Consider the following 21,602-nt stretch of genomic DNA (forward strand, 5'->3'; position numbering starts at 1 on the left):
AATACTGACTTTTGAGAGGAGACAATGGAGATATAACTTATAAGTGAAGTGGAAATAAATGAAAATGGTTGTTCTTATCATTTTAGAATATAGAGAGTCCTTCAATTTTGATCCCTAATTAAATTCAAACCCCACAAGTTTGATGTATTATGGTTACCACCCCCTAGAAACCTTATGGAAAGAGCACAGCCTTTTCAAGATCAAAGATGTTTTGAATTAACTGATTGATATTAGTTATTTTTAATTTGTAGTGACAATTCAATTCACAAGTGGGGATGTAGCTCAAATGGTAGAGCGCCCGCTTTGCATGCGGGAGGTACAGGGTTCGATCCCCTGCATCTCCATTGTATTTTTTTACCATTACTTGCTGTGAAATCAGTTGACTATTATGAAAAACCAATTTCACTCACTTGAATATATCCATCTCCTTATCAACATTGAGTAGCAAGTATCACCAGATATAGACCATAGATACTCTTAGATGTGAGCATGCAATTGCTCAACTAGTTATAGAGACCTTCACAAGAACAAAGAGATCAATGCTTATTCACTTATAATATTATTTCACATAAGAAATTAGCTAATGCGCCTGCAAATTGTGATCCCATCACCCAATGGAACTTGGGACATTTCGATACGAGGGTCAGAAGAAACCAATTTGTTAAACTCAATTGCACATTGCCTCCATTCCCTTTTGGACTCTGGAACATCTTCTTCAGGCAAAGCAACTGTCCCTCCCCAGAGTGTGTTATCATAGATAATCATTCCACCAATCTTAACCAGCCTCATTAGCCTCTTGTGGTAGTTCCAGTAGTTGTTCTTGTCCGCATCAACAAAAGCAAAGTCGAAACTCCCTTCCTTCTCCGGCTGCAAACATAACACGAAGCAGAAGAACCAATTTCAAGCACTTGAACTTTGATAAGAACAAAATGAATTCAATGTCTTGTGTCCTTTACATTTTCCAAGAGTTTGTCAAGAATAGGCAGAGCTGGGGACTCAATGAAGTCGATTTTGTGCTCCACGCCGGCTTTTTTTATGATTGGCAAGCCTATTTCATATGCCTTTTGGTTTATGTCTATGGCTGTAATCTGCATTAGTGCATCACTAGAAGTTATATATCAGCTGTAATATTGTTCCACAACCAGATTGATAGTATGGCAACGTAACATGTAAGGAAATTAGTACAACTTTGCCATCATCAGGAATCGTTAGAGCCGTGAGGAGAAGAGAGTATCCAGTAAAAAACTCCAATTTCAATTGCATTTTTGGGATTCACAAGTTTCAAAAGCATAGCCATTAACTGGCCTGCTTCAGGTGCAGTTCCCATGAAAGCCCTGCATAAATAACAGCATAATCAAATTTTCAGTGCACCATCTGGTAAAGCAGTCAAAAAAGATGTTAATACTTACATAGGGTGATTTGCAGTAGCAATCCTCAGTTCCTTAAGAGGATTCGGTTCTCTTGGGTAGACACCAGTCTTCAGTATATACTATGTCACATCACGTTAAGTTCAATTTATTAAGCACATTTAAAGTAATTGACATCCAAGCTGGCAGATCATATCTGAATTTACCTCATGTAACTCCTCGCTCTGCAACAAGGTCGGATTCTGAGTACTCACTTGCTTTCTGGTGTTTTCCATTGCATTTCAGTGCACAATAAATTCTGAATAATGACATAAATACGTAAAAAAGAAATTGAAAAAAAAAGAAAAAGATTGTACATTAGAACTCAGAAGCAAGCTTAAAAATTTAACCACTCACCAAGAAACAGAGAAAACGTAAAGTCTAATGGGACGGAGAAATGCAACCAGGATGTGATCTTAATTATATACCTGTGAATATAAGAAGTGCAAACTTGCAGCTTCACTGTTTTAAATTTCCTATTGTTTGGGTCACAAGCTTTTCATTTTATCGTTTTTTTATTACTATATTACTTGGTTAGCTAGGTAAAGTGGTTGAGCTTTTTATCTATAGTGCACAGATTCACAAACCCAACCTAGCAACATGACCAGTTCATCAGATCACCAATGCTTGAAGTAGAATAATGAATCTTGCATGCAACCCAAAGAAAGTATTAAATCAAACCCTACACCAGAATTAAAGAAGGAATTACTTTAGTACTTGGGATGCAAGATCTAAGATCATTCAGTTAAATCTGTATACATTATATATGTGAATTTAGCCAAGAAAAAATGCATGCTATTTAAGATAGAACTGATATATGTACAGATAAGTGTTTCTCATTCTTAGCAAATGCGCGAAGAATTTGTCATCCCATCACGTTGATATTTCAAGACGAGGGTAAGTAGAAACGGATTTGTTGAACTCAATTGCACATAGCCTCCATTCCCTTTTGGCCTCAACCCTCGAGAACATTGTTTTTCACACAAAGCAACCGCCCCTCCACCAACCTTAATCAGTTAGGTCAGTTGTTGTTCTTGTCAGCATTAACAAAATCAAGGTCAAAACTCTGTTCCTGCTGTGGCTGCACCATACTTATCGAACCCCAAAATATAACCCCCAATTTGATGTATAAAATCCAGAACAATATAATTATTGTTACAGTAAAAATAAACTCGGGGTAAAAGATAGAAAACCTTTACTACAGAACTATGTAACAATCATATTTTGTAAAAAAGCGGGACTCACAGTGACAATGCGACATGTTTCAATCGATGTACTTGACATTGGACAAAAATTCAAGTAGATGAAAGAATCTAATACTCACATACAAAGAATCCTATATTGGTATGTGCAAATAAATTGGTTTATTGACGATTCTGCTTGAGGGCTGCAAACTTGGCAAACAAGTCATCAGAGTCGGGAAGCTTCGGGTGGACATGAGAAGCCTTTCCCACTGAAGAGGAGGACTTTGAAGTTTCAGAGCTTTCTGATCTTACAATCTTTGGAGCAGGGTTAGAAGTTTGCTCCCTTGTGAATGACTTTGGAGGAGAGAACTTTGAAGGTTCAGTTCTCTCTGGTTTTACCACCTTTGCAGGCAGATTGGATGCTTGGTCTCTAGCAAATGACTTGAAACCCGAGGACTTGGAACTTTCGCTGCTTTCTGATCTTTTTATCTTAAGAGAATTAGATGATTGTTCTCTTCCAAACGACTTTGATCCTGGGGGCCTTGAAGATTCAGTAGTTTCAATTCTCTCTGATCTCACATCTACTGGAGGCGTATTGGATGATTCCTCCCTTGCAAACGACTTTGAAGTCTCTACACGTGAGGACCTCTTAGATTCCACTTTCGGCTTAGGAGCTGCTTGTTCTACTGGTCTGCGCCACTCCTGACTTGCCAAACGTTCTGAGCTCCTGAACTGAGATGAGGCACTAGGAGTTTCGGTGGCACTATAACTTCTTGAGGAGGAATTCTGATAGACTGGTGACCCAGTCTTCTTGGATTCTGGAATTGAATATGAAGTTGGTTGTTCTATAGGTCTCAGCCATTCCTGACTTCCTGAGGGCTCCTGTACAGTTTCAGTGGCATTAGAACTTCTAGAAGAAGATTTTCCGTAATCTTTAGTCCTTGATGCATCAGGTACAACTGTTGTCCTTGAGCTAGAACTTCTAACAGAACTTGAAGAAGAGGACTGTGTCCTTCTAGAAAGTTTTGAACTTGGACGAGCGTTGGTGGTGGAAACTTTTCTAGGAATATCTTCCTCAGCCTCACTATCATCTGAATTTAAGAAAAATGCAGAACTTGAGCTTGTCTTTTCTTGGGAGACTGATTTCTGATGGTACAGGTCTTGGCCATTACTGCCAAGAGTTACATGTGAGAGTTCATCCTCTGAAGAATCATCAAGTACTACTGGAGAGACCAACTTCTGATTGTACAGGTCTTGGCGACTACTACTTAGAGTTTCATGTGAGAGTTCATCCTCTGAAGAATCATCATCAGGAGCAACATATGTGATGGGGGTTTTCGTGCTTTTTTCTTTATCTAGCTTAGTGCTCCCTTTCCGGCTATGTGGCTCTTCACCAGACATATTAGCAACAACCGAAGCCCTGACCCGTGGAGTATCTCGAGTATCTTGTTTTCCCGAAAAAGCATTGCCTGATAAAATCCGATTATATGGTGGATGCCTAAAACCCTTGTTCCTGAGGCCACCTTTCAAGACCCCAAAGGCCAATAAGTCACTGTCAGTATCACTTACACAACTACATTCCTCACTGTCTTTCAATGTTTGAGGTAAATGTTCCTTGGCATTAGTATCTAATCCAGATTTTTTCTGTCTTGGAGATGGTTCACTACCAAGAAATTCATTATCATCAAACCCTTTATCTGAGAAAACACTATATTCCATTCTCTGGCTTCTTTCAGGATGTATTTCATCATAGGATGAAGATGCTAATGACCTATGGATAGCACTCTGGCTCTTCCCTGAATTTAAGGACTGAACAGTCTTCTCATGTGAAAATTTAGAATCTCTGCTCGGGACAAGCTTAGACATGTCTAGCTCCTCCTCACTGTCTGAACTTGGGCCATCTGAAGCATCAAAAGCAACAGGCATAAAGTCATTTGGTTCTGAAGAGACTGCAGTACCTGCCAAACCTTCAGAAAAGATGGGGACGGAGTGCTGCACTGGTGAAGAACGTAATGGTGAAACGCTCTTGAATGGTACTTCATCTGTCTTTGGCTCGAAACTCCAAGGATCTAAACTAGCTGAAGGAAAGGAGTTTCTAGCAGGAGAAGCAAAAAACAAACTTGATTCTTGTCCCTTATATTTATCATCATCTGAACCAGAATCATCAAAAACCAGAGAAGAATTTCCCTCAGAAGTCATTCCAATTGTGCTTTGATGGCTGTTAACAGCACTAACAAAAGGAACCTCACCAGAAACACTTGAAAAATTACCATGAGTGTTACTAATTTCAGTAAATTGCCCTGGATGAGGAGGAGAGGGAGACCTGATAGATTGTTTTCCAGTACCCAGATCTGCAAAATAATTGAAATTATCATCCTCTTTCAAAACATCTTCCTGATGACCACTACCAATGCTTGAACCAGATAGGGAGGAACTCTTGCTAGGTTTCTTTTCAGATCTTAAATTTCCAAAGTAGGGAATATTGTCAGGTTCGACAGTTGCTTGCATATCACTCGCAAGCGTATCCTGAGAATAACCAGATTCTCTCTTCTTGCTCACCTTATCTAAACTGTCATGTCTTTGATGTTCAGGTGACTTCTTTTGAGGATATTGATCTGCTGTCTGGAGATTATTCACCAAATGATCATTATTATTGGCACTTGTATTAGTTGGCACATAGGCTGACTGGTTACTTCTATTGCGCATTTCAGATGAATATTGCCTCGACAGTTCTGCAGCTGCTCTGGCTGCCATGCCTGCTCGTTCTGCTGCTTCAGCAGCTGCCTGTGCTGCTGAGGCGGCATCCTTGAATTGCATATTCCAGTTCTGCCTGCCTGAAGAATTATCATCCCCAGGAAATGCATGCATTTCCATTCTATCACTTCTGTTTCCTGTTTGAATATGTCCAAATAGGTATCAACACAAGCACAATATAAAATATACAATCACAAATCAATAGAATTCAATAACTACATTCTATTTATGACGACTGATGTACCTGAAGATGTCGTTTCTGGATGAAATTCTGCAGATGTGGTTGCTTTGTTGGCAGAAATATTTGTAGAAGCAGAATCCTCCACGCGGGGTGATGATCTTGCATTCTGCTCATTTGAGTTCATGGATCCATCATGATACTCATATTTTCTGCGTGGAACTTGAGCATTAGGGGATTGATAATCAGGGGGAGGTTCCACATGAGCTTTACTGGCCATGCTACTAGGTGGAATTTGAAAATTAGGAGGTACCCTGACATCATGAGAAGGTGGAGGTGGGGCAGAATCCAGAGCGGCCATGCCAAAAGTATTTGGTCCATTCTGCACAAAGTAAAAAACCATTTTGATCACTGGCACATTCTAAACAAATGCAGCCTACATAAATCAAACATGAAGCTGTAGTTTTATGCCATCTGTGCATATCATGCAATGAATAAATGAGCACGTGCCGGACCATTCTTACCAGAAGATCCTCAGGAGGCTTCTCTTCGAATGCCTCGGGATCCCATTTGACATTATGTTCCTCTGCAATTGCAGCCAAAATCTTCATCTTGGTAGGGCCATCAGGTGATTTCGTAGATAATTTTTCTATTAACTAACAGGAAAACAGAAAAAATAATTAGCAAAACAAATGTGTTGATTTTTGACATAGTCCATATCAAAATTATCCAAAAACATTAAACAAGGTGTAGAAACATACCATGCGGCTTACACCACTATCCGGGCGAAGTTCAACAGCTGCAGAGACAAACTCCTTTCCATATTTTGCTGTAAAATGTTTGCGGATATCCATAAGTTCTGGTACATCCGAACATCTAGGAGATGCAAACATTACACTTGATACTGCTTCCTTCAGATCAATTGGGCAGTTTCTGTGAACAAAAAAAAATACATTTATGCTTCATGCTCATTTAAAACTAGAACAGATGAATGAAACAAGAATATGCTCTGAAAATTCCAACATCCCCAAATCACAGGAATCATAATGGTAACAATTATGACCAAGTTATGCACGTATTAAGGAATTTTATGCTAAAGTGCACTTGAGTAAATAAGAAATAAAACCCAATAGACCAATTCTATCTGCCTCTATTGGTTCCCCATCTTGATACACCAATCAAGCTATTCATCACAATGCCGCCAGTTCAGATTTAAGAGTACACACAAGACCACAAATTGCAAGGACAACTCAAAGCTTGCAAGAAATTACATACTTCTGCGCCTCAACCATCGACAATCGTGCTGCAATAAGCTCGCAATAAATTTCAACAAGTTCATAAGCTGCCCTCAACTTCTCTTCCCTCACCACATGTTCAACCTGTGACACAAGTAAACCTCATCAACACAACATATGATCATAACAGATGAAAACTTCAACAACTGCTATCACAGATCAAAAACCAAACAGCTAGTCAAACAAGCTCAAATGTTCGCTAATGATACGAAAAACCAATGGACAAAAACAAACACCAAGCATTGACTTGGTGAAGGGTCAAAGACAAACCCGAATCCTAGCAGTCCTGTACTGACCACTCTCCATCATTTGAGCCAATTCCTTCTTTATCTGCTTCACCTGGGCATCTTTCTTATTCTTCAACAGCTTTATTCTCGAAACGGCAAGCTTCAGCGCCGTTTTGCTGCGACCAAAACCCACAAATTCATCAATCCAACAGTAACAAAAAATCACAATCCACACATAAAGCACAAAACTTTACTCACAAAAACAATAAAAAAAACTTACCATTTGGCGGGCTTGAAGCTCCTGTGAAGCATGGTGGATCAAAATTGGGGTTTCTTCAGAACCAAAGATCAAAACTTTATGAAGTTTCTGGAAAATCCAAGGTGGGTTTTTGATTGTATGAAGTTGGGTTTTTATCAAATTTAATTGGGTTACTATGAAATAGGGGATTGAATGTAGAAAAGGGAAGCGAATCTTGAAGATGAAGAGAAAGAAACTCCCATGTGAAAGTTCCTGGAAATTAATATGAAGAAGAAACCAAGACTTTTCGCGTTGATTACACGGAAACTGAGGAGTTGGGTTCAGGTGTGGGAAGGTGCAGGGGAGCAGAATCAAATAACGGTCTGACAGAGTGACAGGTTATTATGGTTTGACAAACTTGCCCTTTTTGAAAGCTTGCTTTGATTTTTGTCTGCTTATTGTTTGTCACTACTACTTTGTCCCACTTTTTTATTTTTCTCTGATTTATTATTTATTATTCAGTGATATTTCATGTGCCAAAAAGTGGATGGAGATGAGTTTATGGTTGTTTGATAGCCCTATTTGATTGTTAATGGGAAAGAATATTGGGATTAGGTGGTTGTTTGATTAGTAGGAGATGAGACGTGTATACAACTTTGATCATTTGATGGAGTTGGATTTGGAAAAATCATGACAATGTGGCACAAATAATGATCTACCATCATAGTCAAATACGTACACATAAATAGCTCAATGTAGCTGTGATTCTCACTATAATTTTCACTTGCTTTATAATATGTTTATTGCCTAGACTTTTGAAATTTCAAGTCACTAACCATTAGGTAATTTTCTTGAATGAATATTGACACATATTCCGACTTTCCGAGTCTAACTCTGCCTCACTTCATAAGAAAAAGTTCCCATTCTCAACAATATTATATGTTATCAAATGATGACTGGAGCTGGTTACATCATAAAAGTAATTTTCAGTTGAGCCAACATCTCAGGAGAGAGATGAAAAAGTTACCTAACTCTGAAATTGCATTGTGGTAGCTCTTTCAAGTTTCAACGCGTCAGTCGGGATTTGCATAGGTCAGAAAACGGAACATATTGCTGCGCCTACCTTATGGAAGGTGTCAAGCTTCTGGAAATTTGTATTCTTTTGGCGCCATGAATATACAAGAAATATTTGATATTTACTTCTCTTAACTGACGAAGTGAAGAATTATTTACTGCAGTGAAGAATTTCAGATAGATATATGGGCCGTCGACTGTGACCATTGACCAACTTACCATTATCAGTCATTATTAGTTTAGTACCCAGTGAAATTGAGGCTTTTAGCCTAAGTAGCACGGACACAAGTGTCCGTATTTGACACGATTTGATACGTAGACACGGCATATAGAAATTTTTTTGGACACGGACACGTGGTGGACACGTTAATTAAATATTATTTTTAATATATATATATATATATTTATTTATTTAAAAAATTATTTTATAAATTTGAAAGTATTTAGAATTTTAGATGTATATATATATGTCAAAGTGTGCATTACAAATGATGAAAACATAACTTGTTAGAATGACTAAGGACTTGATAAGTACCTTGGATAACTAAGGTTTGAATCCCACCACAAGTATTCTTATTTTTATCACGAGTTTCTCTATTTATATATATATATATTAAAGTGTGCATAAATATAACAAAAACTAAATTTGTTGGAATGGTTGAGAAGTTGTTGAGTGCCTTGGATGACCAAGGTTCGATTCTCACCATAAGCACTTTCATTTTTATTATGAGTTGGTGCGTGTCCGCGTGTCCGGGCCATGTCCAAATCAGACGGGCGTATTGGGCCGTGTCCGGCGTGTCCGTGCAACCTAGCTTTTAGCTTGTTTGTTAGTCATTAGGAAAGAAACTATTGATTTTCAATAGGAACCAAAGAATGCGCAGGTAGCCATGACTCCCCATGAGTACCAAGTATTTTGAGGATGATCATTCTGGCGAGCATGCATATGCTTGTACTAGCGCGATATCGACTCGGCGAAGACGATGCCCTCAACCATAAAGATGAACAGCCTAAATACCAGTGGCAGTTGATGATAATGGATATGATGATTAATGTAGTGAGAGAGTTCAATTCATGAAGGCTCATCTGCCTCATCAGTCATCATCATAAGCAGCACAGAGATACACCAGTGACTGGAAGCCCTAATTTAATTTCAAAAGTCGTTACTTGTTACTCGTTACTTGTTCAGCTGAGAGATATAGACATCAGCTTTGCATAGCAGTTCTATACAATAGTGCTTAAGAAAAAACTTCACCTATGTCTTTCTGGTCCTAGAAAATGCAGTAAAATTTGGACGAGCATTGCTGCTGGAGTGAAGACTAATACACAACATCAGATCATATTAACATATGTAAGCATATGAATAACTAGACCTCCTCGATCTCCTTGAATCAAGACTAAAACACAACATCAGATCATAATAATATATGTACGAATCTCATTCCAAGGTAAAAATTTACTGCTTTGCGCATTAGCTTGGAGAGATTCAATAACGTCGACACAACATAATGAAGAGACTTCAAATTCACTTAATATCACAACACAAGGAACAGATTGCAAATTAATTCTACTGTTCTATTCGCTTATTTCACTACAGATTAGAATCACAAGGAAGTAATACACTGGAATTGTACACAAGAGCGATCCTAATACAACACATCAAGTAAAGGAAGTAAAACAGGTTCTCAAATTAAAAAGGAAGTAAAACAATTTGAAGGATCGATGTCACTGGGTGGATTCCTCCTCCTTAAGTCTTGATGCCTGTCCTTCTTGATCGATGAGTGAAGGCAGGGTCTCCAAATAGATGGTACTAACGCTACCAATGCGAGTATGTTTGCTATCACCACCACCAATTAATAGATTCAAATGTGTGCCGTCACTAAAATTGTACATAACCAGTGACTTGTTATCAAACATCATAAGATCATGAGTTTTGGTAAAGAAACCAGAATGTTGTAATTGCTGATACGACGGTTCCCCATGCATTCTAGTCCAAGACTCGGTAACTCTGTATTCCTTCATGACCCTAAACACATTAGATGAATCATTAATCTGGTGGCCTAATGTTATACATAGCCAATTTCTAAATGCCCCTGCTTCCATTGAAACATACCTACCAGCAATGGTATCTTCAACACCGGGCGGTATTGCAATTTCTCTAGCCTCCTCCTCTGCTAAACGGAAAGATATAAATTATGATACCCGAGATCAGGGACCTCCATCGCTTTGATACGCGCTTGGACCGGCACAGGGACTTCACCGGCAACCTTGGAACTATCTGATCATATATGAGCTCGGGAGGTAGCCGGTCGAAGTTTTGGGCAAGCTCTTCCATCATGAAGGAGGATTGCAGAACACAGAGATGGTATTATCGGTGAGTAAATGGTGATTTTGGAACAGAGGAGATTTATAGCAAACATATGACCAACCTTGTTACATGTTCTAGTGCAGAACACCGAAGACCATCCTAGACTTGATTCGATATTTCTAAATCTGGTTACGTCTTCCTGATCATTCAAGTCTTCTCTATATTATTCTACCAACTCGTAGAGCATTCTTGATGCCTTGGGAAGCGCTATCGTGTGTTATAACAAATGAGCAGGATATATATGTGTATCAATACATCGTGGTACATCGTGTGTACTACAATTTGATCCAGAATATCGATCATGATGATGTCCTTCTTCTCCATGAGGAGGGATGTATGTATGCTTCATTTAAGCTTTCTTTGTGCAACGTGTTTCTATAACTCACAGTAGCAAGAAACTACTGAATGTGTATTACTGTATTAGCATATATGTCATAAATGGATACGTATAACAACATAAAGCAAAACAGAGGTTAAATGATATAAATCATATTATAAATCAAGAAATCCAAAGATATATAAATGAACTTCTAGCAGCAGAAGTCCGATTTCTAAAGCCGTAAACCAACAACGTACTCATATTGCAGATGTCGAAGCTGGTAGCCCTCATTTTAGAGGCTACCTGTCAAGATCCCAATGCTCAAAACTCATTATCAGTTTGTCACTTAATTGAGCTACTAATTAACTACCTCAATAAATCAAAGTAAGTGTGGCAAAATTTGGAAAATTCTCAACATTATTTAATCGATTAATTAAAGAAGATCGACTAAGGGGTTCCATGGAAGTAAGGTGGAAAAATTAAGGAAGGCGGTGTGTTTATTTTGGCTTGGGAAGCAAGCAATATTAACCTAATCGATTAAGGAAATCCTGTACACCGTAGTATTCCTATACCTGTTCCCATTCCAAGCCCCATAGACTGTAGTAATCCTATTCCTAGTTCTTTACGGATTAAGTCTGCTGCTTGTCATGGTGAGCCTATAAATAGGCCGAACTTGATGATACTGATATCAATCAGAAACATAAGCCTTCAGTGTTTTCTCTCTTTGTGATCCCAAAAAACCCTAGCCCCTCTCTTCGTGCATCCAAACCTGTTGAATACCATGGCTGCTGTAGCAGAGTCAGCAGCCATTCTTTCAGAACAGGCCAAGAAGGAGGAGAAGAACAGGAAGAGAGAGGCCAAAAACAGGGCACTTGAGGAAGAGAAGAGGAGAAAGAAAGAGGAGGAAGAAAGGAAAAAGTGGGAGAGAGAACTCCAAGCGATTGCAAACTTCAGAAATAATGGTCAAAACAATAAGCAAGCTCCCAGAATGCCTGTCAATCCTGCTGCTGCTTTGGCAAAGCCGCAACCCCTAGCCCCGAAAGCTCCTGTCAAAGCCGCCCAGACTCCTCTTCCTGTTGTTGCTCCTGCGAAGACGACGGTGCCAACTAGTACTGCTCATGTCACCTCTGTGAATCCTGCCCCTGTTGCCTGGGGAAAGGTGGTGCCAAATAATACCATCAATGCCTCTAAGACTTCTATTAGCCAGCAGTCTCAAACCCAGTGTGTTGCTCCTTTCAAAGCAACTGTACCTTCTCTTCCTATTGCTTCCGGGAAGTCGCTGAACGATGCTTCTAACATCAATCAATATCAACAACAACCTGCTGCGCATGCTACTTGTTCCACAGAGGTGACTTTCTTCGTCGGACAAATCTCAATAAACCCTTCAGCAATCATGAAGACACCAAAAGCAAATATTTTGTTTGGGAGGAAGGAGACTCAAGCCACTACTGTCTTGAAGACGCACTCCCCAGCTGTGGAAACTCAAGCCACTACGGTTGTGGAAAAAACTCAGACCACTGCGGAGACTCAGAAAACCCAAGGCACCAACAATGTTGCAGCAGCTACATATGTTTCCGTTAGTACTTCGGTGACTACTATTCTTTCTGGTGCTGTTGCACCTCAAACTAATCGACCCCCAAAGGCTGTTGCTCCTCAGACCAATCAACCCCCAAAGGCTGTTGTTCCTCAGGCCAATCAACCCGCAAAGGAAAAAGCAGTTCCTGCAACAAAGACCACTAACGGCCAGATAGGTCCAGTAAACCCCTATTACAGTGGTACCAGGAAATATAATGGACCAGTTCAGAAGATTAATGGGAATGGAAGGGTTCCTAATGGTGGTAATGGTTCCGGCCAGAATTACAATCACTACAATGGTAATGTTAATGGTTATGGCCAGAGGTACAATGGTAATGGTTATGACCACAGGTACAATGGCAATGGACGGTTTACCAATGTGAATCGAGAGAATCAGAAAAAACAAGCAAAACCAGAGCCTATTTTTGATGAAGATGGGTTTCAGCTTGTAGTCAATCGAAGGAGGTAAAGACGGGTTTCAGCTTGTAGTGAATCGAAGGAGGCCTTTCCATACTGTCACAGCAAAGGCAAAGCCTCTTGATGTTGTTGTATTTTAGCCTCAGAAGAGCCTGAATTTTCTTTTTATGTCTTGAATTATCTATTTGATTGAAAACCACTTAAATAATGCTGTTGAGAATTCTACATTTTATCAATTTCTTTGTGCAATGAGTTTCAAGCAATAGCAGTAATAATACTTAACCTTACCAAAAGTTGTCAATAGTATATGAAAATTTCATATGCCGTCAGCTGTTTACATCTCAATATCACTGCTGTAGATCCTCGAACAAGAATAAATCAAATTATATGTCTATTAGAGCAGTACATGATAAGGGTACGTATATGATCAGTTCATCTGTTCAAGTTAATGAGTTTCAATCCCGTACTGCATCTTGGAGGAAACTACGTTGTCATAGTTCAAGCTTTGAATTGCTAAACTGGCTGAACATGATGGCCAAATCCATACCCTGCACCATAGTAGGCACGACTGTTTCATATGGGCACTGCTTTGAAAATCCAACCTTCCCTGATTTTTGTACTTTCTTTATACATTTCTTGAACTTCTCATGGCATTTTACATCATTAATACCTGAAATAACCAATATACTGGTTCAAACTATTGCAGTACTACCCAAAACAAAGAAGTGTTTGGAACAAATATGTACTTCCAGTGAGATAATTATCAATAGTTCTTAGTATGATCCTATCATATATAGGAAGGCAAAATGAGAGGAATTCAATTGCTATCACATATATTTGTCAATTTCCGGTCTGACACTTTACATAACTCGAAAGAAAAGAATCTTTTATTCCGACTTTCAGGCTGCATCAAGATCGAACAGCCCTCAAGGTTTAGTTATTCTTCTTTTCTTCCAACGTACACCATAAGTTTGAACAATCTGTCGTTTACATTATCAAAGTTCTCTATTTAATTTCTCTATATCACGTACACCATTGAGCCCTCAAGTAAAATGTATCGGTTTTCTTAAAACCGATCCAGAGCTAACTCATTGCATCTTGGTGTTCACGGGGTTAGAATTCCTAATTTAGTTTGGCAAAATAAAGCCAGAACTCCATCAGGTACATGCTGAACACAAGTGACTGGTATATTTTCTAACGAGTAGATCTAAAAATTACCATTCTATAATAACTCAACTGAAGTCCTACGAAAGTAGAAGAATGTTTGCTCTATTGGATTCAACACTAACTCACAACTATCAATTGTAATGTTCCTGGCTTCCTGCACTTAGCAGTTAGCACTACCCTATTCGCATTCTCACATGAGGGAAGTCATATCACTATCCATTTTATCAATCAAATTCATCCAAAAGCCAATTGTATCTAACTTGAACAGAAATCCAACTCGCTACCCAAATTACTCCTAGTCTCTAACACTCGAAAGGTTCAGTCTTTTAGCCAAGTTACCAGCATTTAACAAATTTCAGTCTTATTCATCGAAACTTAAATAGTTTATCTAGTAATCAAAACACACACATAACTGAAGCACAACAAATCACAAAGTAAATATTCACTTCATGAAATAAGGCAGAGTACCTGTATTACCAACACAGTCATCATGAATCTTGCAGCAAGCATCAACATCATCACACGGCTTCTCTCCAGGGCAGCCGGTCCACCCTACTCCACAGTACTTCCCGTACCGAATCCCAACCGCTTCAACATCCAGAAACAACAGCAATTCAATAATTCATATGTAATAAATCACTCCACAAATGAATTTTGAGAAACATAAAATGCACAGCTCACAATTGCAATTCTCAGCTGCGCAAGTTCTGCTGCACAGCCCCTGAAAATTCCATAATAATCCTCATTATTAGTCTTTAATTAATCAGAAATAAAAAACGGAGCTCCGATTAAGGTTTAACGTCGAATGCTTCTCCATCGCATCATATTTTACCTCGGAGTTGTTGTTGGAGCAGTGGGCGACGGAGACGAGGAGGATGACGGCGACGGCGAATGCGGCGGCGACGCGAGTCGCTACGGCAGAAGCTCCCAACATTCTGTAACGCGGGATTCAAGTGTGCTGCTTCGTCGTCTTCTTCTCTTGCGTTTGCTTTGTCTATGTCTACGACCCGTGGTCCGGTTCTCTTCTCCCATTGGCCAGAATGACGCTGCTCTATATTACGAAACTACCCTTAACTGGCTTCTAAGTAAAACAATTTTCTAATAGATGAAAATTGTATCTCTCGTCGAAATATATCTTATTCTTCTGATCGGAGAAACAACTGAAGTGAAGAATATTACTGTTACAAAAATTCTTTCATACTCAGTATTTTTAATACCCGGTCATATTAACATCAATTTCGCTCATTAGATTATTAGTTTTAATAGTAAGACTGTAAGTTTTAATAACAACGTTTTTCTAAATAAGGAGAGTGAGAGAAGAAGGTTAACAAAACTGGGGCTTAGTGCTTACGTGACCAGAAACATTTGGTAGTGGGACTAATGACAATGGGTACGTTACAATGTGATTTTTGGTAGTATTCATGGCCGGGAAAGAGAAAGTGATGGCTACTCAAATTCACCACACTATCAGAATCAGATTTGTACTGAATACAGGGAAGAACCAGAATCAAATTATAGCAAATTATAGTGTAATTGGTCCGGAGGTTATTCCATCCACCTAGTGCAAGTTCACCTTATATATGCTAACGGTGAGTGTTACACACTTGCACAACAGAATTGGTCAATATTTTTATATTTAACTCAAATTGTGGCTCATGTTATGCAAGAATTTTCGGTCCACAATCATCAATGCCCAATCAAACAACAAGGGATTGATCGGACCAGAATTTATCAGACTAGGTTCAACCACTATAAGATGGAAGGTGGCAAAACAACAAATTTCATCATTCATGAGCAATTGCAATTGCTTCCATGAGAAATAGCAGACAAAATCCATCCATATTGCTTTCAAGTACATTGATTATTAAGGCTGTCAAACTTGCATACCATCCTCTCAGCTTCAAAAATTTCTTTAGGAAAACTAAAATTTGCGAGTGCAGTACCCCAAGTTCTGAAGCAAATGAAATAAGAGGCTTACACATGAAATCCCTACAAACATTTTACCCAACAGTTGTTTTCAGACACAATAACCGGTGAAGGTGAATCCCCTTCCTGCAATCTCACCAACACAGAACCAGCAGTAGCATTCCAACCCAAACAACGCAGCTATTCCTGCATCTTCAACCTTCAAGTCCTGCCTGTTCTTCCACAAACCCTTGACATATTCAAGTTCCTTGTGCAGTAATTCTTTCCGGCCCGGAAGACTGTATAAAGATTAAAATATCAAACAAAGCAGGATATATGCAGTGAATGTAGTTTCAATGTAGGACTACATTCAAAAAAGAAGTATCAACATAAATGAAGTGAAGACATACTGCAACTTAACTAGTGAAACTTGAATGCAAATGCAAAAATGCAGATTGGTTTTCAGCCCAATGAGTGAAACATCACCAAGCAATTTCCTAACTAGTCAGAACTCAGAAGTTATCTGACTAACAATAAACTTGGTGAAATGAAATGGTGAAGGAACTAGGAGGGAGGGGTCATTTCATTTTGGGATCTTTCCACATTCTCACTCAACAAAACAAATGATAAGGCTCATACAATTAAGCCAACAGAACCATCAAGAAAATAGAGGCTATGACAACAGAAAGATAATGACTAGAGAAAAGTTACTTTGATCAGCCCCTTCACAAGACCGGTATAAAGTAACTGGAGGCTTTACGAACAAGAAACAGAATCTACCTTAAGTGCCAATAACTACATCCACAACAATTCTTACTTTTCAACTTGATGAGCTTCCTGACTCTCTCATGTGGAATATGAATTGAGAAATGAGCAACAAATCCCTAGATATGTAACTAGCAGTTGCCGACAATAGTTTCATAGAATTTAAATTTTTGAGCTTAAGAGCAAAACAGTAGTTCTCAAATCATCTAGTCCATTAAGTAACAATGCAGTTTCAATTTAAGCTCTTTTGGTGATTATAAGGCCAGCCAACATTCAAAGCTATACCAGGCATGTTATGACATATGATAATATCATCTCAAATAAAATACCGTCACAACTATCTAAGCCCTTAAGACAACTCCATTACCGCAGGTAGCCAAGTTAAAGAGTCTCAGAAGTATAACCTAGCGAGCCGAGTGTACAACAACTGCTTCGACAGCTCACCGCATTTCTCCACAGTTGCCGGCTCCTGGATGTACTGCTTGTTCTGCTCCAACACTTGCTTGTAGTAGGTAGTTCCATGCTTGGACACAAACTGAGTCGCTTGGCAAGCCTTCGACTGCAGCTGACGCAACTTTGAAGCCATCGCCGCCATTGACGCCCAAGTCAATCCTACATTCACAACACAACCAATCATATGACACCGAAACCAACCAAACACAGCTAATATCAACACCTTCAGTATAAACTTCTTGACAAAATCCCACACAGTAATTTCATACAATCAAATTGACCCTAAAATTAAAAACGAAATTAGATCGACCCTAAGCTTCTGAGTCTAGTACTGAGCTCAAAACACTAGTCATCATAATTCCCACCCAGACAACACAGAAAACAACTAGAGAAATCAAAACCCTATGAAGACCTAGATTCGATTACGGAATCAAAGCATCGGGAAAACAGATCAGTAAAAAAGAGCGGCGAGATCTAAGCAGAGCTAAAACCCCAAGGCTTTAGAGTAAATCAACGGGCGCTGCAGCGGAGGAAGATGACGGGAATCGAGAAAGGGGTTTTACCTTCGTCGGAATCAAATGCAAAAGCCGAAGAGAGAGAAAGAGAGAGTGCGAAGGTCTTGCGCTGCGGTCTAATGTGCGATGGGGGAGAGAGAGAGAGAGAGAGAGAGAGAGAGAGAGAGAGGAGGGGTTTTGCACTTTGGGCTTTCTAAGTTGTGGGATAGTGGCAATTTCGGTATTTTAAAATGTTTTGGGTTCTGTTTTCTTGAGCCCGAAGACTTTTAGAAGGTAGGCTGGGTGGCTTAATGTGCTGGGCCAAAGTCCACAGCAACAGAGTAACGTTGATAAATGCCCCAGAGACCCTTTGGGAAGTAAAAATTGTGAAGATGGGTAAAATAAATTTACACTGTTGACATATTTTGCTATCATATTTCGTTTGGTAACTTTAAGCAAACTCGAAGTTGAATTCACTGTTATTATGTATTCCCTTATGAGTTAAGTACGTACATGCATGGTGAGCGTATATCGAATTATGGAGGAGTTTTTCAGGGTTTTCAATGAGTTAAGTAGCGATCAAACTTCAAACTGATGTAGGGGTGATCAATTAATTTAATGGTTCCAGATTTATAATCCTCCGATATCGATCTGATCCAATTTATGTAGCATGGACTTCACGAAACCAGATAAATCCGTCAACGCCTCTCCGGATAACTCGTCTACTTCGTCTGCCATAAACTCTCTCACTTGCATGCTTCATCTTTTTCTTGGTATACAAGTAATCGGGCAGATTGAGGTCCGGGTACTGGTTGCTACTATGATCGAGATCCTTTCTTACTCAGCTTTTGTGGTACTTCATGATGATATTTGTAGCTAGCTGGTTATGGGACTTGTAAGTGGCAATACACAAATAGCATATATATCTATCATGCAGCAACGGGAGGCGATCGATAGGATAGATCTGTAAGATGTTGCCATTTTTTCTTGCTAACAAGTAACAACGGCATCTTGACATTAGAATCACTCATTCTTATTAAAGAACGAGAAAGAGACTGAAACAGTCACTACAAAAAAACTTAGTATTAGGCATATTTAAATGTGTCTAATGCTAAGTTTTTTTGTAGCGAGTGAAACGTACATTTTCAATCCAACAACCGCAGCAGATGCTCTTTCAATGGTGTCAACACATTGGCCTCAAATGAGGGAAATGACTTTAAAGCTGTAGAGAATATCTGAAGGCAGCGTAAAGAAACAAAGACAATGTGGAAGACACGACTAACAAGAGCAATCCATTCGTTACATTTCATCAAGCATTCATGGTGGAGAGTGCAGATCGATACCATATCAAATGTTTCAAGCACCACAACAACTCTGGGATTAAGGATTACAAATTAGCACTGTTCTAAATTTACTCTAATTAAACTCACTACTTTCGCATACAGATCTGCATTAAGGGAACTAAATCTGGAAAGGTAGAATGCACGACAGTAAGGGAAGAACACTGCCTTGACAGCGGCACGGCAACAGACGAACACCACGGCTGCATAGTTTAAGTATTAAACAACCATGGCAATGCGGCGCAGGATGAGAATTGGGAAGCAATTGCTGGTACACAGCCAGGTGCCCGCAGCGCAGACACGATCATCCCACTAAATGAACATAGCAGGGCTGAGCAAGCCGATCATCGTAATAACAGCCATGTAGGGCAGGACTAGAAAAAGCCAACCATTGATCAGGGAGGACAACGTACGGTGGTGATGAGGATGGGGAGAAAAGGAGGGCGGTGGCGCTGAGGGCGATAAAGAGAAGGCCAGACATAGTCACCATCCTACCTTCATAACACAACCAATTAATTATGACACACGCACTGAAATTATTCACAAATGAACTAATTGTTCGCTTTTCAGAGTTAACTTCCTAAGGAAAGCCCACAAAGTACTTCCATATAATCACACTGACACTAATTAAAGTCAAAAACAAAATCAATTAACCCTCGTAAGCTTCTGAGTACAGTATTTGGCTCAAAACCCTAATCATCAAATGTAATACCCAATTTTTTTCGAGTTTGCGTTTGTAAAAATTCTTGTAAGTCTTTTAACTTGAGAATTGAATAAATCGCATTTTTTTTTCGTTTTCTCGTCGATGTCAAACGAAACAAAAACCGACTTTGGAAATTTAAAAGTTAAAAACATTACGTTTCCGCAACACGAGAGTTGACTTTTACTCCGTTGCTCGTTTCCGAAAACTTCCTTCATGAAAGTTGTAGAGCTCATCGATACGAGTTCATGGACACATCACACACTTTAATCGGACGTCGTATGTGGAAGTTATCGTCGATGGAAGTTGGTTTCCGATTTTAGAAAAAGTATAAAATGAATTTTTAGGAAACTAGGTTTTCCTAAAACATAAACCTCTCCCTCTCTCTCTCTCTCTACCCCCGACCCCCCTCTCTAGAAAACTCTTCCGCCGATCTCACGCCTCCGGCCGGCGTGGCTCTCACCGCCGCTCCCAAGACAGCCGCAAGCTCGACTACTCCAACCCCCGGGCGAGACCCCTCCCTCTCTCTCTCTCTCTCGCCGCCGTGAAGCTCGAGCGACGACCCAAAGATCCTGCAACTTCCATTGCCACCCTAGCTCTTCGCCGGCGAGACCAGACCACGGGGGCTAGGTCGTCATCGTCGATCCTCGCCACTAGTGTCATTTGCAAGCAGGTTGGAGCTCGAATAGCGCCGCCACCTTACCCCTTCACGAATTCGACCGCTGCCGGCATTCAAGCTTCTCCGACGACTTCCCGGCAGTTCTAGGGTTCAATATAGGTATGGAAATGTTTTAAATCGTTTGATATATTTGTTGTGTGAAGATGTGGAGTTTTGGAGGAGAAGGAGGAAGAGTTCGTGCCACCGCCTAGGGCGGCATGTGAGGGCGAGTGAGTGGTGCAAAAGACGGCATTAGGCCGTGGAAGGGAGGAGGAAAGGAGAAGAGAGAGTTTTAGGCGTTGGTGGGCAAGTCACGCACGGGTTTTGAAGTGGCGCGGCTGCCGGAGGTGGCGCATGAATTTTGGTAATTTTAAACAGTAATTTTGGTAACATTATTTTATGTACAGTAAATAGTAAAAGTAATTTTTGTACGTAAATATAAAAAGTAATTATATACAGTAAATATGTAAAAGTAAATTTTTGAATAGTAATTCTGTGTTTAGTATTTACATGAACAGTACTACGTGAACAGTATTTACATGAACAATATTACGTGAACAATATTTACATGAACAGAAAATATGTGAACAGTAATTACGTAAAAACCGTAATTTGCTTAACAGTAAACAGTAGTACTGATTCGGCATTTGAGGTTTTACGTAACGTCTCTAACCACTTTATTATACAACTAGGTGTTCGTCAAAACAAGTGAAGGATTTACTTTCGGTATTGTGGAAATTATGCTCAGGAAAATAAGGTGAGTAAATCTCACTATGACGAGTCTACCCTTGACAATGATTTCATATTTACGTTTTGTTTAAAAGACCGAACTATGACATGTATATGATATAGTGGGTTGTGTATGTGTATAAATGGTAAATACGATGCATATATATGGGTTGCTATATTATATATTATCACATTCTTATTTCCAAATGAGTTTATTTATCGCAGCAATATTTATTTTATTTGAGCTTGAGTCGCTTGGTTGTTGTACAATAACGTGTGAGGATTGTATTGTACATGGTTTTAACTTTAAGTCATGTTAAACGTTTTCTGTCATCGGACGTGTTGGCAGTATCGGAACC

The 21,602-nt window shown here is 39.5% G+C and overlaps 3 protein-coding genes, 1 non-coding gene and 1 pseudogene across 5 annotated transcripts; 1 reads left to right on the forward strand and 4 right to left on the reverse strand.

Moving 5' to 3' along the window:
- Window positions 1–271: 271 nt before the first annotated feature.
- TRNAA-UGC (transfer RNA alanine (anticodon UGC)) lies at window positions 272–344 on the forward strand. The gene has a single exon. It is a non-coding gene; the product is annotated as a tRNA-Ala (tRNA).
- Window positions 345–573: 229 nt separating this feature from the next.
- On the reverse strand, window positions 574–2,038 carry LOC126794459 (probable caffeoyl-CoA O-methyltransferase At4g26220; annotated as a pseudogene).
- Window positions 2,039–2,647: 609 nt separating this feature from the next.
- Window positions 2,648–7,529, reverse strand: LOC126794319 (flocculation protein FLO11). 2 transcript variants are annotated; one of them, XM_050521035.1, is made up of 7 exons: window positions 7,325–7,529; window positions 7,088–7,220; window positions 6,798–6,901; window positions 6,284–6,455; window positions 6,047–6,178; window positions 5,589–5,904; window positions 2,648–5,481 (listed from the first exon to the last, which is right to left on the reverse strand). In XM_050521035.1, exons 1-7 carry the CDS (start codon window positions 7,354–7,356, stop codon window positions 2,771–2,773), a joined length of 3,600 nt encoding a protein of 1,199 aa, XP_050376992.1. In that variant the 5' UTR covers window positions 7,357–7,529; the 3' UTR covers window positions 2,648–2,770. The 2 variants fall into 2 exon arrangements, with proteins under 2 accessions (XP_050376992.1, XP_050377069.1); XM_050521112.1 differs by lacking the exons at window positions 6,798–6,901; window positions 7,088–7,220; window positions 7,325–7,529 and having other exon boundaries at window positions 5,589–5,734; window positions 5,836–5,904; window positions 6,284–6,300.
- Window positions 7,530–13,285: 5,756 nt separating this feature from the next.
- On the reverse strand, window positions 13,286–15,164 carry LOC126795078 (probable phospholipase A2 homolog 1). Its single transcript, XM_050521904.1, has 4 exons — window positions 15,032–15,164; window positions 14,881–14,920; window positions 14,668–14,787; window positions 13,286–13,702 (listed from the first exon to the last, which is right to left on the reverse strand). The coding sequence occupies exons 1-4, from the start codon at window positions 15,131–15,133 to the stop codon at window positions 13,524–13,526; spliced, it is 441 nt and encodes a 146-aa protein (XP_050377861.1). The 5' UTR covers window positions 15,134–15,164; the 3' UTR covers window positions 13,286–13,523.
- An 814-nt stretch (window positions 15,165–15,978) lies between these two features.
- On the reverse strand, window positions 15,979–18,013 carry LOC126789196 (uncharacterized). The gene is made up of 3 exons (XM_050515289.1): window positions 17,886–18,013; window positions 17,274–17,481; window positions 15,979–16,403 (listed from the first exon to the last, which is right to left on the reverse strand). Exons 2-3 carry the CDS (start codon window positions 17,462–17,464, stop codon window positions 16,217–16,219), a joined length of 378 nt encoding a protein of 125 aa, XP_050371246.1. The 5' UTR covers window positions 17,465–17,481; window positions 17,886–18,013; the 3' UTR covers window positions 15,979–16,216.
- Between the last annotated feature and the right edge of the window lie 3,589 nt (window positions 18,014–21,602).

This window comes from Argentina anserina, chromosome 1, assembly GCF_933775445.1.
Source record: "Argentina anserina chromosome 1, drPotAnse1.1, whole genome shotgun sequence".
Classification (NCBI taxonomy): domain Eukaryota; kingdom Viridiplantae; phylum Streptophyta; class Magnoliopsida; order Rosales; family Rosaceae; genus Argentina; species Argentina anserina.